Raw genomic sequence first — 17,283 nt, forward strand, 5'->3', positions numbered from 1 at the left:
TAACTTGAACTACTTATTTATCTGAAGCAATGTAAATCATGTACAAAAGACAGTAAATCAGGACACTATAAAAGGAACATGAGAGACTGTGAGGATGACAGAGCAAGAGCTGGAAACAAACATCAGTGAAGAATGAAGGGTTTAGTATGTTTACTGCTGCTGTTGGAAACCTTTGTGTGTGTCGTACAGCATCAGGTAGATGGAGGACTCAATGAGAATGAGATCAGTCAACAGCTCAGATCTGAGGACGGAAGACAGAATCCACCTCAAACAGACACTTTGAGAGATGAAGCTTCAACTGACAGCCAACAAAACTGCCATCTGTTCTTCACTGACATCCATGCAGCGCTGAGAGAACTGACCGCCACCGTTACAGAGCAGAAAGCCATTAACAGAGAACTGACCGCCAACATCAGAGCTTTAGAGACGAGACTGAGGGAAGAGATGAACAAGAAAAATGATGGTACCTCACCAAAACATTCACTCTTGCACATTGTATAGATGTAAATGTTAGTATAAGTGTATAATGTGTGAATGTCATTAAACAATCTATATTCCTTCACAGAAATGTCTAATCTTACTCTGAGTCAAGTGGAGGATTTGAGAAAGGAAAATAGAGGTGAATGTGTGCTTGAATGGTGTTAAATTCAGTGTGTATACATTCTCAGTGTAATTCAGCAATATACCACAAAATTGCTTATGTTTTTTCAATAACAGACAGAGAAATAGCTTTTTCAGCTGCACTGATGCAATCTGGCAGTGGATATATTGGTCCTTTTACCACTGAAATCACACTAACCTACAGGAACGTCTTCACAAACATAGGGAACGCCTACAACCCAATTACAGGTAATGATCAATGAAATGAGTCATAAACTCAGTTTATAGTAATGAAAACCCTTCTGCTCCATTCAGACCTCTCTGCAGTTGTGTAATGTGTATAAGAGAATTAAGGGCCATTTACACGACACCGGTGTCAACAAAAAACTGAAATCTTTGTAAGCGTTTTGGCAGCTTGAAAACGCAAACTTTAAAAAAAGGGGGGCTTCAAAGTGAAAGTTTTTGGAAACAATACCGTTATCGTCTCAGTGTAAACTACAAATTAATAACGTGAATTTGTGAAAAAACTACATGAATTTGTGAAAATGGTGATGTCATGCACATGCGTATTACATGATCAGTCTATAGTCTATACTACTATATCCGTAGTGTTTCTTTACAAAGTGACATCGCCAACTACTGGCCTGGCAGCAGAATACAGCGTTTTAAAGTGTTTCCACGGATCTGTGTGAACGGGGATCGTTTTGACAACGTTGTTGCCGGTACGCGAAAAACGCAAAGAAAAAACGTGTCTGTTTTTAGGAAATCATTGTCGTGTAAACGTAGCCTGAAATCATCTGCCATCTTTCAAAACTATTACAGTGTGCTTGGTAATAAAGCAATCATACAGGAAACATCTGATTCTGTATCTCTTGTTATTTGATTTAGGTGTTTTCACAGCCCCGCTGAAAGGAGCGTACATGTTCAGAATCTCTGTACATAGTCATGGCCCAACTGTATCCGCTGCAGCCATTTATAAGAATGGAGAGCGTGTGGTTGTTGCATATGCTTATCAGGCTCAGAATGACTTAAACTCCTCGAATGGAGTTGTGTTGATCCTGGAGGTTGGAGATGTTGTTTATGTGAGACTTCGGGCTAACACAAGGATACATGATAACCACAATAACTACAGCACTTTCAGTGGTTACATACTGTTTCCCTTAAGATAACAGGAGCTTTGCAGAATGTGATTCCATTAATTCTGAACCTTTAGTGTATGATTTAAGATCAAACTCATGAAGAATCATTAACATATGAACCTGTATTAATGTGAACTAATGTGTGTTTGAAATTTGCAATAGATTACTGTATAAAAGTCTGTATGGGACACTAGACTCATAAGTCCTAACTGTCTATACATGTAAGTTTGTATAAAGAGTTTCAGCACTGAGACAGACAGGACCCATGAATATCACGTGAGACTCAAGTGTTTTGTTAAATATCTATATCTAAAACACAAAACCACCACACAATAGCAGAGGACAGCACTCATAGGCTCATTCTGCTCTATAAAATAATTATTTGCATTTGAAATCATATGTAAACTTTATAAAAATCATTAAAATAACATTACAAATGACTTCGTTTATTTTCAACTATCTATATCTACAATTATATAGATATTTAACCCCTTTATAGGCAAAGATCGCAGATGGTCCCAGATTATGGTTGTTAAACATTCACTGCATTTTAAAACATCACACTCTTACTTGATCTGGACAAACTTGAGTATCATTAGAAAGATTAAAGACTCAAGCTTTGATATTTGACCACTGTTTATGATAAAACTAGGTTGCAGTGACATTCATTTCTTTATTTTATGTCAGGATTGCAAAATAATCCATCTGTAATGTATGATATTTGAAATAGAATATTAACACTCATATGAATTCACTCACGTCTACTGTGGTTTATTAGGGAAATCAAAAAGGAAACTGGTCACCATAAACATCAGGAACACATTTGACAGACCAAAAAACACCAGTAAAAAAGGCAAATATGCGAAACGTGGAAAATATGTAGTAGGTTTGGAAGACAAACCAGGACACAGAATTCCCAAGGCAGGAGTCTTTGCAGAAGCAGGAGTGGGTCGTGCAGCCGCTGAATTGAGTATATTAGAGGCAGAAGCCAAAGGCCTGAACGCTTCGCTGGTGCTGGAGTGATGGCTCGTGCTGAAGTTGGAAGTGTTTCAGCAAAAGCTGGCCCAGTTGTTGCCAAACTGGGACTAGGAGTTGGCACGGGTGCATCTTTTGGCCTGGGTGGACTGGAGGCAAAGTTCCTGGGAACTGGAATCTCAATTGGTCCAAAAACCAGTGTCTCTCTCTTGGGTTCAGAAGTGTCATGTTCAGTCATGTAGTCATACAGATAATGAATGCCTGTGTGTAATATTTGACTAGAGGACCATAAGGACAATAACTAGAATATTAAAATATGTATTTTTGAAATGTTTTAAATAAGCAAATTGAATGCAGTGGTATTAATATTGAACTGAATCATACTTTAACAAAGACAACCATTCAGTGTTTTATTTCAAAATGTAATTTTATTATTCATTTTATTTTTGAGGTTTTTGAAAAAAAAAAAAACTAACTTGGAAATACTTGTGTTTCTTCATGATCAGGTGAATGTATTGCTCTTTTCTTCAGTACTGTCCTTCCCTTTGTAAAGGGATAAGAAACAGTTCATGTCAATAAAATCATTTAAAAATAATCCCAACAATAAAGTCAATCAAAACCTTTATTGTTGAGCCTGTATTTGTTGAGTCACTGTTATCTAAAGTCAGTACATTATATGTTTTACCTTTACAACCATTTCAACATCTTGATTGTCAGGGCTGATTTGACGCCAACTGTCTCCCTTTACTGTAAGTAATTACATCTTCTGTCCTGTTTTGCATTTGATAACAGAGCATAACATTCATGAGTCCACTGCAATATGCTAATATGATTACTCTCGAAACTTTTTTTTCTATTATATTATTATAATTATAACGGTCATTAGCCTGCATTTCATTAATGTGGACAAAGAACATTCTGGATGCACTTGGCTGAAAACCGAAACCAAAAATGCCTTTTTTTAAATAATTATTAAGGAATATGCAGACACTACAGTCATCCTGGACTGCACGGAGCTGAGTGTCCTAAATCACCTCTTGTGAAATGTTCTCAGCATACAAGTCCCACTGTACTCTCGAAGGGCTACATTTATCTCTCCACTGTACGCTGGTGACAAACAGACACAAGTTCTTTGACACAGAGACTCCACTTCGGTTTTTTGATAACATTAATTAGCGATATGCTGTAGCATGTCTCCTGACAAACTATGAAAACGGGCCTTTTGTAAAGGCTAGGGCAAAGAAGCCAGAGTAACGTGTGTTCTGTGAGAAACACATATTGTGTCTGTAAATAGATTCTCTTTTTTTTTTTTTTTTTTCATTAGAAGGTAAAAAAAAAAAAATTAAAACGTTTTTTCAGCCACTTTGTTATAATTGTTGATTTTTAAATATATATATTCAAATGACCAGAGGATGGTTGTTCACTTTTAGAAATGTATAAAATTGACCAGAGAGCGTCTATATAAATCTATCTAATTAGAATCGATACCAGTAATGTTTAGTGTTAACTTTTACAAATGCACTTTTTAAATTACTTTTTATGCATTGCTTGCTGTACACTGCACAAATTCTTTGAATATATAACGGTAACACTTTATTTTGATAGTCCGTTCGTTGAGACTTTACTAGTTATTAGTAGCCATTCAGTAGCTTGTCAACAGTGCATCAGTTGACATTCAACAACACTGTTTCAACTGACAAGTAACATACGTTCAACTGACTGCCTATAGACTATAAGGTACAATTCACGTGTTAATCTACAGATTTTACAACAAAGTGCCTGTTGACTGTCAATATTATTTTGCAACAGGTTATTAACCAATTGGCGACTAACTTTCAATTGTCAACTAACTTTCTACTTTCTACCAATCTACTTTCTTTAGATTGAGTACCAACAACTCAAGATCAATCTGTCAGTTAAAAGTCAACAGTCATGTCAGCATATGAAGTATATGATACTGTATATCCTACTCAAGGGGTCTCATGTGCATCAAATTAATAGGGGTGACCCCGAATAGTCGAAGATTCGATGCTTCGATAGGAGGAGCCTGATTCGACTACCGATCTCATGGTCGAATCTTCGCAGAGGTGTTATGAAACAAGGATCATGCCCCTTTTGGCTATATGAGGGCGCTCAATTTCACATAGAACTAGCTTCTATGTCAATACGTTAATATTCAGCCTATTATGACAATGCTGTATATAAAAATGTGCAAAGAAAGAAGCTTTTAATAAATTTTTTTTTTTAACGTGCGTGAATAAATCCAAACACCCCGTGACAGATTTAAGTTTCACTTTCGATCCGTGACCGACAGAGGAGCGTCTTCGCGGCAAGGATTTAAATCTTTAACAATGTCTGGGATAAGAAAATCTAAAGTGTGGATGTACACCATCAGAAAGGATATTCTCCAAGGCTGGATTTAGCATCAGGAAAACCATTATCGCACTTCTGCCGGCCAACGTTAACACGTTTCACGCATAGACTGGGTTTCACGTTAGAATGTATTTTATCCGCGCGCACAATTTGAAAAGACTCCAACGGACGCAGACAGAGTGAAAGACTGGTTTGTTCTCTCGATCAGGTAACGTTAGGGTACAAGTGATTTCAAAACTTTTCAGCCGGTTCTAATTTGATTTTTGGATGCTGTGAACATTTTTAGCTAAAAAGACGGCCTCCAGTTTAGCATTTATTGTTGTTTCTGCAGTTAAAAAGACAAAGTTGAAAATTCTGGCTACTATCGTTATTTTAATAATTTCTTTATTTTTATTTTATTTATTAATCTGTCAGGATTATCTAATCTAACTATTTGTGGCTTGTGTTTTGAATATATGTTCCCCTGCACTTTAGGCATTTTGCACACATTTGCTCCTCATCTTGTGACTTGATTCTAATTTATTTCGTTTTGTATTTTTTATTTATTAGAAAGGTATAGGCCTATTCTGTTCTAATTTAATTTTAGTAAATTAATTGTTTATTTTTTCGGTGCATCGATGTTGTGCTGTAGGCTGGCCTGCTCGCACAGGTAATTTAGCCGATTTAATTTGATTTGCATGTGAAATGCAAATCCTTTCTGCAGTGTGGCCTTTCTGGAGTTATGTTATTTCTTAGTTTTATTGATCCAAAATGTTTTTATACATTTTCTTCTATATCTTTGTGTGATTTTTTGTACATCGCGGCTTTGAAACGTTAAAGCCCCGCCCCCATACACATGATTCGACTATTAGTCGACTATTGGCAAGACATGACGATTCTGATTCGACTATGAAAATCCATAGTCGGGGACAGCCCTACAAATTAATGATTATTTTAGCTGATTTAAAACTGTTTTTAAAAAATTGTTAACCATTTGTTGATAATCTGTTGATAGTCAACTAAAGATTAGATCTGTTGCTTGTCAACAAATAAATTGTTTATGATCAGTTGACTATTAATAGACATTATCCACTAAGTGTTAGTAGATACATTTTAGGACTATCTAATTAAAGTGAAAAACAGTTTATATCAGTAGAAAGTCTATAACCTATCAACAGATTGAAAACATACTTTTTTTGTACGTTTGGATAGATGCTGAAACGTATGATACAGACATGTCTGCAACGTAGAATTATTACGAATCCACAGCTACAAAACGTTTACGAATCATAAAGATATCTGTATCATTCATTTCCCTTATACTGTTTTATAGATAAATGTAAGTTCCCTTAACCCTACTCCCAAACCTAAATATAAATTACTCATTTTATACAGAATATGTAAGGAATAATTGACGACAGGCCGTTGAATTATTAGAAAAATAATGCACACCCGAGGTGGTAATGCGGTCACGACGCGAAGCGGAGTGGCCGTTCACCTCAGGTGTGCATTATTTTTCTAATAATTCAACGGCCTGAAGTCAATTATTCCGCTTATACTACAGTTACCACACCTCGAAACATTGTTCAGATTATGTATTTCAAGACGTTTGTAAAGTTTTTGTCATTAAAACGCTCTTGTATGTAGGACTAATTTCTTACGCATCTAGTCCAATGCCTCCGTTGCTAATTCCAAAACGTCATTTTAGAGTTAGTAACGGAGGTTTGAGCCACTGATAGCAGACTAATGCTGGGACACACGACTAGCTGACACATTCTCTGACTGTTTTCATCGCAGCAGATTTTAAACACCGACTTTGAACACAGACTGAACGCGCGTTTGGGCATTATCAGTCATAAGTATCAAATTGCATTCATAACCGGCCTTAAAGAGCAACTTGCAGGTAAAAAAAAAATCTAAATGAATATATAACCGTGTATGAAAATACCATATGAAAAGATAATGCAGGATTTAAAATGTTTTAAAACGACATAATGACACCAATTTAGTAAATAAAGTGAGCGTTTCTTTGACTGCTCGTACAAACCGCTTTTTTTTCAACATCGCGTCATTTTACGTCACACGAGGGAGATGTGTGCTCTGCTCTGCCGCAGCTCAGTGCAGAGTAGGTTGGTATTCAGTAAGAGCGGTCGTGAGACAGTGTGTTTTCAGTAGTTTTTGTATTTCAATTTATCATCGTCATGGTAAATTTATGTGTTTGTGGAGCTTGCAAAAACTCCAGCCTGTCAGGACATCGAGTCCACCGGTTTCCTAACAGGAAAAAGGACGGTGCTATCTTTCGTGCCTGGGTGCGGGTTGTGCAGGTGAAGAGACGGGATTTCTCTTCCGCGTCGGCTTCGGAAAACGCGGTCGTGTGTAGCGTTCACTTCAGATCGGAGGATTATCGTCCCGGCGATATGAAGGAGTTCAACATGGGATACCGAATTAAGAACCGGGTGAGACTCAGAGCTGGTGCGGTTCCTTCAGTGCACGCATCTTCGGGTTCTCCCGCCGGATGTAGGCGCGAGCACAACATCAACTGGCAAACGCAATGTAAGCGGAACGAAACTGAGCTAACAGTTACTCGTTATTGTGTTTGTGTGGACCGTTTATCAGTTTGGACCAGTGCAGCGCGAGCCTGATCAAGCAACACTGTAGCCTAACTGCGAGATCCAGTAAATAAAGAATTCGCCACTGAAGTAATAACATCGCTGCGAGATCTAGTGAGAAATATTCACATTTCTCCGTTATTAACGGATCAAACAGCGCTGACGTGAAAACCAGGAATAAACATTGTGCAATGAATGAACGAACTATCCAGTGTCCACAGATCAGCAACATTTACCATGGCTTTACTGTAGTAACACTAACTGCAACCATGGAAGTTTGGCATTTTCCACTAAGGCCCAGTATGCATCCACCTCCCTGCAACACTGACTTTCCTCAGCTGTAAACATTGCCTCGCATTTCCCACACAAGCACCTATGGAACAAAAAATGTATCAGGAATAAATATCTCTCTGTCTCTCCATGAGAAACTGCTAAGTTATATCACGTAACGTTAGTCTGGGCGGATATTAATGAGCATGACAAACGCCTGATCAAAGCTTAGTTTCTGTTATTGTAAGTTCCAATATGTTCTGTCTAACATTAATCCTGGCCTGTCCCTGCTCTCTTGGCAGCCTAGCAGGCTCATAATTGTATGGCTATGGTCCGTAAACAATTTCCTCAGCGTCCGAAATGTCATTGCAATCCATATTTCCCTGTTGTTTGAATCGACCGCTCTCCCTCGTGCCACGTCACGACTCTCGCCCGTCACGCCCATTTTCAGATGCGGAAGTAAAATTTTCTCACAAAAACGACTCCGGAAGCCACTGTAGCATATTTATAAGTTTTTTTTAAAGAAAATCTAGTTCCTACATTATTTTTCTATACATTGACTTGTTGGGTCTTCTAACCTGCAAGTTGCTCTTTAAAGTGTGTCCCCGGCTTTATGCAGTTATTAATGCAGTTATTAGAGAGAGATGTTGCAATAATGAGACAGAAAAGCGTGTGCGTCAGTATTATTAGCCTATTTGTTTATTAATTTAATTCGTTTTAATTAATTCGGTCATTCTTTTTTTTTTTTTTTTTCTATTATTGACAGATGACAGTAGACTATAGCCAAATAAATGAAACACAAAGCCCTTTTAACAAGTGGGCCTATAAATAATTATTTATTTATTATTATCTGCAATAAAAATCCGTACTGCAGGACTATCCATTTATTTAGCCTATATTCAGTTTAATTTTCTATTGATTATAATATAGACAGGACTATATACTTTATTTATTAAAATTAAACTGCATGTTTCTATTGATTGTGAAGCTAGACATTGAAAATAGCAGATCAAGCGCATGGGGCTAAATGCTTTTTATTGTTATGAATTGTATCCTATTTTCCGTTATTACCGTTGACTACGCGAAGTGATATGGAACTGTAATGCGGTCAAGACCTGCCTGGAACTACTTTAGCTGTGCGTTTCCCTGAAAATAATGCACACCTTAGAACGTTCGTCAACCAATCAGATTCAAGCATTCAACGGCCCTGTAGTATAAAAAAAGAATAAAACACTTAATGGACAGAGATGTGTAGGGAAATGCCAGTTTTATTAATAGCATTAAAATATATTTTGAGCCACTAACATTAATCCTACTCCTGGCCCTAAACATACCCATAACCATTTCTTAAAACTATGCAGGCTAAAATTATTAAGAAAAACAACAAATGACGATGTGTTGCAGTCATCTCTGGCCGTATATAATAGTTTTGTATAAGGGACAGAGCAGAATTTAAGTTATTAATCCATGAAAATGTTAACCCAGCTTCCCACTGCGTGAAGACGGCGCGCGCGCTTCTGCATTTCAATGTTGTTTCAACTGAAACACGGCATGCTGCAATCTGTGACGAAGCAGGCGAGAGCCAATGAGCGTTTGATATCACTGCCGTAAAACATGTCGTAACGCTTCTTGAGGGCGCAATTTTTGAATTTATTATTCATCACGAGCGTGGGATTTGACATTGACGGTCGCTGCTGAGAATGGAGATCGCTGGATGTGGATGAAGTGCTGAATTTGGATCTGTTTCTTGCTTGCGTATGGATTATAAAGATTTGGATTACATCTAACGTTAGTGATGGCAAAATGAGGCTTCCTGAACCACTGAGACCTCGCAGCCCATTGCTTCAGCCAAAGGTTCATTACTCGAAGCTTCATTCAGCATTGCTCACTAGTGACACCTAGCTACTGTGTAAAGAAATAGCAGACAAATTAATTCATTCTGAACCAGTGTCGTAAATATTTATTTTAGGGCTGGGGGAATTAACGCGTTAATCTGTGCGATTAATTTGAAAAATTTAACGCGTAAAAAAAAAAATAACGCATTTAACGCAGCACTTTTTTTTTTTGCCTCGTTTTAATGATTTCCTGTTGCGGCTGCTATTGAAAAGCCGAAAATATGTGCATCGGGTTTCATTCTCGCGCAGCTTTCATGAGCGGGTCTTTTCCGCTCCGTGTGCGCCGCCGCACTCTCCGTTCCCTGTGTCTGTGTCTGTGTGTGTGTGTGTGTGTGTGTGTGTGTGTGTCGGCCATAGGTGTAGGCGGCTGCGCTCTCTGCTCAATGTTCGACTCCGTGTTTGCGCTGCGCGTTCTGCTCTGTCGTTCACGGCCCAAACACTTCAATCATGTACCGAGCACTGGAAAAGCAAAGTCCGCTCAAATAAGGTGAAATTTCTCTTTAGACTTCTGTTTGCTGAGCTGGTATAGTAGGATATTGCTGGGCAACAATGTTAAAGGGATAGTTCACCCAAAAATGAAAATTCTGTCATTTACTCTCCCTCAAGTTGTTCCAAACCTGTATGATTTCCTTTCTTCTGCTAAACACAAAACAAGATATTTTAAAGAAGGTTGGTAATCAAACAGTTGCTGGTCCCCATTGACTTCCATAGTATTTTTTTTCCTACTATGAAATCAATGGGGTCCATCAGTCGTTTGGTTACCGACTTTCTTCAAAATATCTTCTTTTGTGTTCAGCAGAAGAAAGAAAGATATAAAGGTTTGGAACAACTTGAGGGAGAGTAAATGATAATCATACATGCTCTGGTAATAATAGCTTTTTTAGGACTATAGTTTATTTTTATAATTAGTCAAAAAAATTGGAAAAAAAAATCTTAAATTGATTGTTGATTGATTATTGAAAAAGAATAATACATTGATATATTGATGTTTAATATTATTTTAATATAGGGCTATTTTCTGTTCCTTTTTTTCCGGTGATTCTAAGTTTAATTATTGATGATTACAAGCTTGGAGGAAATGCAATTAATTGCAATTAATTACAGCAAATTGTGCAATTAATTAGTTAATTTTTTTTAATCGATTCCCAGCCCTAATTTATTTGTAATGTAAATATACAAAAAATATATTTATATTTATTTGTATATTTATATTTAAATTGATATTTTATAAAAATATGTATTTATTTATTTTGTACTCACTGTTGATGTCTGTAACCTTCCATTTGCAATAATAAAAGACATGATCAGACATTTGTCCATTACTGTGTATAATATAAAATATGTATCTTTCTCTGTCTGAATTTACTTGTGCAAGTCACACACATAGTTAATTAATTATTCATAAATTGTTTGGATAGTGACAGTATGAACAACAATAGAGGGAGATAGAGGGAGTTAAAGGGAGTGTAATAAAGTACATTTATTCATTTAGCAGATTATAGATAACAGATTAAAGTAAACTGCATCAGAATATAGTCCGGATGGAAGGATTACAATAGATTTTTTATTGAGAAACAGAATTATTTCAAGTGTGTTGGGGTTTAGACGATTCCTCTTCTTGGACAAAATCTCTCTAGCATGGGAAAAGATCCTTTCACAAGGAACAGAGGATGCAGGGGAACGTAAAAATGCCAGTGGTACAAATGAGGATACTGATGCTTCTGTTGAGCCCAGACAGGGGAGGATTCCCTTTCTTGCTGGCTCCATTACCAGGAAAAAGGAAGAGTCACAAAAAGCAAACAATTCCAAAAGGAAATCCAAATCAAAAAGCAGTCCAGTCCAGATCCAAAAATCCAAATAATCTTATCTAATTAATATAACAAGACTATAATATTGCGAGGCCTAGGCTACTATAATAATAATATACTACAACTATTCTAACCTGATAATGTAATAATATACAGCCCTCACATATGACACAATAACGACACTGACACTGACAATGATAGTTTTCTAACTCTCTGACTCTCTGACACTACTACAACTGCTTCTACTACTCCTGCAACACCCACAAGGTGGCGCGAGTTTCGAACCGCATTTTATCCGGAAGCGACACTCAGATCGAACCGATGACGTATCCACACAAACCGAGGCCTCGTTTGTCATTAGTCACGTGATTTTCACGTTAACAACACAAGCCTCGAATCGCGGCTTCATCTGGCACGCCCACTTTTTCTCGACACACGCTCCGACGCCTCGCTTCAAATGTCACATCACTATCTAACGTTACGTTAGCTAATAAAAATTATGTATTTTGTTCATTTATATTGTGTTTTGGTGTATTATGGTTCTATAGGAGAAAACGCCTTTTGTGTCTCACTGTAATGTTAAATAAACTAAATGTTACAAAATGGTTAAACGATTAAAGAGGTTTTGTTAAGGGTTTAAACTATAGTCTTGTCTGTTAATCCTCCGAAGCGAGTTTGCAGCAGGAACAGGGATTATTTCTTAAATGAGTAACTGTTATAACGTTAAACTGCATTTAATAAATGCGATTTTCTGTAAAACGTACTGTCATGAAAGGCTAAATGTATTAATTAATAATTATTGTTATTTGTTGTTTATAACTTTTGATCTTGGCCTCAGGCATTTGAAATGTGTAGACTATTGAGAATTTTCTCATTTGGAATGCTCAATATAATTTTTTTCACATAATCAGATGATTCAGATGTGATCGTGATATCCTAGTAAATAATGGGTTGTATTTTATTTTATTTTTTTAATAAAAGTGATTTTTTTTTTCTGATGTGCTGGCCATAGTGTTTGTTCTACTTCAGTCAGGTTAGGTATGCAATCTGTTGATAAGTTTATATCAGTAGAAAGTCTATAACCTGTCTTTCACTTTAATTAGATAGTCCTAAAATATATCTACTAACACTTAGTGGATAATGTCTATTAATAGTCAACTGAACATAAACAATATATTAATCTGTTGATAGGTTATAGACTTTCTACTGACAAACTCTTTTTCACTTTAATTAGATAGTCCTAAAATATATCTACTAACGCTTAGTTGAGAAGTTCTATTAATAGTCTACTGATCATAAATAATTTATTTGTTGACAAGCAACAAATAAGCAACTACATGTAATCTTTAGTTGACTATCAACAGATTATCTACAAATGGTTAAAACATTTTTTTAAAAGTTTTAAATCAGCTAAAATAATCATTAATTTGATGCACATGAGACCCCTTGAGTAGGATATACAGTATCATATACTTCATATGCTGACATGACTGTTGACTTTTAACTGACAGATTGATCTTGAGTTGTTGGTACTCAATCTACAGAAAGTTAGTTGACAATTGAAAGTTAGTCGCCAAATTGGTTAATAACCTGTTGCAAAATAACATTGACAGTCAACAGGCACTTTTTTGTAAAATCTGTAGATTAACACTTGAATTGTACCTTATAGTCTATAGGCAGTCAGTTGAACGTATGTTACTTGTCAGTTGAAACAGTGTTGTTGAATGTCAACTGATGCACTGTTGACAAGCTACTGAATGGCTACTAATAACTAGTAAAGTCTCAACGAACGGACTATCAAAATAAAGTGTTACCTATATAACAACTGAATTATGTGCATTTTATATGTACTTTAGTTCATCAGTGCTTTTAAGCCATCAGTAATAAAAGAATAATATTTTCATGCACAGTAAATAATATTTACATAAATAATAAATAGTTATAATTTATTTTATTTTACTATTTTTATTTTACTAATCCCATTCTTCATGTTGTTAGCCATTGTTGGAAATAACTTATTTTAAACAGAGAATGCATAAGTACAGTTAGTGCGTTTGAAAAAAACATATGTACCATAGACATTTAAAGATGACATGGAAAAAGTAACTACTAAACAATTTATGGGAACTAAAATTGTAGGCAAACTATTATTATTTATCATTATTTATTTCACTTTACTCATTTAAATAATAGGGGACGCATAACGTGTGTAAAGAAGTGCCAAAACAGAACTCAGTTTCTGTGAATCCCAGTGCTTAGCGTACATATTTAAATATCGATAAATATTCCTAAACACTAGTGTTATTTATGGTATATGAAACGAAATATGTATTTAAAATAGCCGTTAGCAGGATTACATGCGATGATTATTAAGGGTATTTGAAGAAGGCAGTGTAATATGATTGGCAGAGTGAACCGGGACATCATCTTCCTTAATGAAGACTGACAGGCTGTGGATCCAATGAAAATCTGAAACTCAAAGACACACAAACACATACACAACAAAAGACTACCCACACACAACACGCATAATAAGTACAGCGTACATAACAGTGACTGCGTGCAGCGGGTTCAACAAAAGATTAAACAGTACACAGATCAGAAACGTGGAGCTAAACCACCAGCCTTCAAGTGTGGAGATCGTGTACATGTAAGAAGACCAATGCATGTACCAAAGGCTGGGAGGAAATTCACTGTTCCATTGTCAGTGGATAAGAAACTGGGACCGAGCACTTACTTATAATAAGGGAAAACTAGAAAAAAAAGTTCGTCGAGACAAACTTTAAGTTGGCTTGAGAAAGCTGGACCAGAGAGTTTGAAGAAGTTTGAAGTTTAAAGTAGTTTGAAGTTTAAATTAGTTTAAAGTTTAAATTAGTTTGAAGTTGAAAGTAGTTTGAAGTTTAAAGTAGTTTGAAGTTTAAAGCAGTTTAAAGGTTAAAGTAGTTTAAAGTTTAAAGTAGTTTAAAGTTTGAATTATTTTTAAGTTTAAAGTAGTTGAAAGTAGTTTGAAGTTTAAAGTACTTCGACGTTTAAAGTAGTTTGAAGTTCAAAGTAGTTTAAAATTTAAATTAGTTTGAAGTTTAAAGTAGTTTAAAGTTTCAAGTAGTTTAAAGTTAAAAAAGTTGCTAGGCTGTTGCTAGGGTGTTCTGGGTCGTTGCTATGTTGTTGCTAGGCGGTTGCTAGGGTCTTTTGGGTGGTTGCTAGGATATTTTGGGTGGTTGCTAGGGTATTTTGGGTGGTTGCTAGGGTGTTCTGGGTGGTTGCTAGGGTCTTTTGGGTAGTTGCTAGGCGGTTGCTAGGATATTTTGGGTAGTTGCTAGGGTCTTTTGGGTGGTTGCTAGGCGGTTGCTAGGATATTTTCGGTGGTTGCTAGGATATTTTTGGTGGTTGCTAGGGTCTTTTGGGTGGTTGCTAGGCGGTTGCTAGGGTGTTTTGGGTGGTTGCTAGGATATTTTGGGTGGTTGCTAGGGTCTTTTGGGTGGTTGCTAGGGTATTTTGGGTGGTTTCTAGGGTGTTCTGGGTGGTTGCTAGGCGGTTGCTAGGGTGTTCTGGGTGGTTGCTATGGTATTCAGGGCGGTTGATATGGTGTTACTAGGTGGTTGGTAGTTGTCACAGATGGTTACTATGGAGTTTTTATAGAGATCTTAGCATGATCTTGGCATGATTTAACACTTAACTAATTGCTATTAGCATGTAGCTATTCACTGCTAGCATGTGTAGCATGTTGGAAGTGCTGTTTGCTAGCATGAGTCAAAAGAGCCAAAACTCATCTCTATACGATGTTCTGATACAGAGATATAGGTCTTGCAAAACGGTTGCTAGGGTACTCAAGTTTGGTTGCTATGGAGTTGCTTGGGAGCTGGAAGCTTTAAACTTAAGAAGTTTAAAGTGGTTTGAAGTTTAAAGTAGTTTACGAGTTTTAGAGTTTTGAGTTTATAAGTTTAAATGAGTTTAGAGTTTAAGTTTAAATGAGTTTAGAGTGTGTGTGTGTGTGTGTGTGTGTGTGAACACACACACACACACACACACTCAGAGTTTATGAGTTTAGAGTTTATAAGTGTATAAATGGATGAGTTTATAAGTGTACAAGTTTTTGAGTTTAGTGTATAAGTTTAAATGAGTTTTGAGTTTGTAAGTTTAAATGAGTTTAAGAGTTCAGAGTTTATTAATTTATGAGTTTAAGAGTTCATAAGTCTATGAATTCATGAGTTTATTAGTTAATTAGTTATTAAATTTAAGTTAATTAGTTTATAAGTGTATGAGATTAGAGTTTATTAGTTTAAATGAGTTTCATTGGCTAATATATATAGAACGGCAGTTTGGTTTAGTCTTCAAGGTGTTTAGATTTGAATTTTTGTCGGTTGGTGAGTTTGAATCTGGATTTGAATTTTTTAGAACTCCCCAATGTAAGTCAATGGGAGTTTTTCCGAGTTTTGATCGTCATTTGTAGGAAAACCGTAAGTCCGATCAGTCTGAAAAGATATAGCAACTAACTTCAGATCAGTTTGAGTGTCTGAGCCGAGTTTGGAGTATGTAGAGTTAAAGCTCTAGGGCGAGTTTGAGTCAACAGTTTTTCACAGAAGATTAATAATAATAACTAGATGCGAAAGTTCGTCGAGACAAACTTTAAGTTGGCTTGAGAAAGTTTGGACCGGAAAGTTTTTTGCTAGGCAGTTGTTAGGATGTTATGGGTGGTCGCTATGGTGTTGCTGGGCGGTTGCTAAGGTATTCTGGGTGGTTGCTAGGCGGTTGCTAGGGTATTTTGGGTGGTTGCTAGGGTGTTTTGGGTGGTTGCTAGGCGGTTGCTAGGGTCTTTTGTGTGGTTGCTAGGTGGTTGCTAGGGTGTTCTGGGTGGTTGCTAGGATATTTTTGGTGGTTGCTAGGTTCTTTTGGGTGGTTGCTAGGCGGTTGCTAGGGTCTTTTGGGTGGTTGCTAGGGTCTTTTGGGTGGTTGCTAGGCGGTTGCTAGGGTGTTTTGGGTGGTTGCTAGGATATTTTGGGTGGTTGCTAGGGTCTTTTGGGTGGTTGCTAGGCGGTTGTTAGGGTATTTTGGGTGGTTGCTAGGGTGTTCTGGGTGGTTGCTAGGCAGTTGCTAGGGTGTTATGGGTGGTTGCTATGGTGTTGTTAGGGTATTTTGGGTGGTTGCTAGGGTGTTTTGGGTGGTTGCTAGGGTGTTTTGGGTGGTTGCTAGGCGGTTGCTAGGGTCTTTTGTGTGGTTGCTAGGCGGTTGCTAGGTGGTTGCTAGGGTGTTCTGGGTGGTTGCTAGGATATTTCTGGTGGTTGCTAGGGTCTTTTGGGTGGTTGCTAGGCGGTTGCTAGGGTCTTTTGGGTGGTTGCTAGGGTCTTTTGGGTGGTTGCTAGGGTCTTTTGGGTGGTTGCTAGGCGGTTGCTAGGGTGTTTTGGGTGGTTGCTAGGATATTTTGGGTGGTTGCTAGGGTCTTTTGGGTGGTTGCTAGGCGGTTGCTAGGGTATTTTAGGTGGTTGCTAGGGTGTTCTGGGTGGTTGCTAGGTGGTTGCTAGGGTCTTTTGGGTTGTTGCTAGGCGGTTGCTAGGGTTTCTGGGTGGTTGCTAGGGATTTCTGGGTGGTTGCTAGGCGGTTGCTGGGATATTTTGGGTGGTTGCTAGGGTCTTTTGGG

The 17,283-nt window shown here is 37.2% G+C and overlaps 2 protein-coding genes across 2 annotated transcripts in view; both read left to right on the forward strand.

Moving 5' to 3' along the window:
- LOC311289078 (uncharacterized protein) overlaps positions 1 to 17,283 on the forward strand; it is a gene marked incomplete at its 5' end in the record, with an annotated part of 127,663 nt that overhangs the window by 28,059 nt on the left and 82,321 nt on the right. The window lies entirely within an intron of this gene.
- On the forward strand, positions 14 to 2,361 carry LOC311289243 (uncharacterized protein). The gene is made up of 4 exons (XM_084407084.1): positions 14 to 463; positions 566 to 619; positions 718 to 849; positions 1,489 to 2,361. The coding sequence occupies exons 1-4, from the start codon at positions 133 to 135 to the stop codon at positions 1,767 to 1,769; spliced, it is 798 nt and encodes a 265-aa protein (XP_084263210.1). The 5' UTR covers positions 14 to 132; the 3' UTR covers positions 1,770 to 2,361.

This window comes from Rutilus rutilus (assembly GCF_951802725.1).
Source record: "Rutilus rutilus genome assembly, chromosome: 4".
NCBI classification, from domain to species: domain Eukaryota; kingdom Metazoa; phylum Chordata; class Actinopteri; order Cypriniformes; family Leuciscidae; genus Rutilus; species Rutilus rutilus.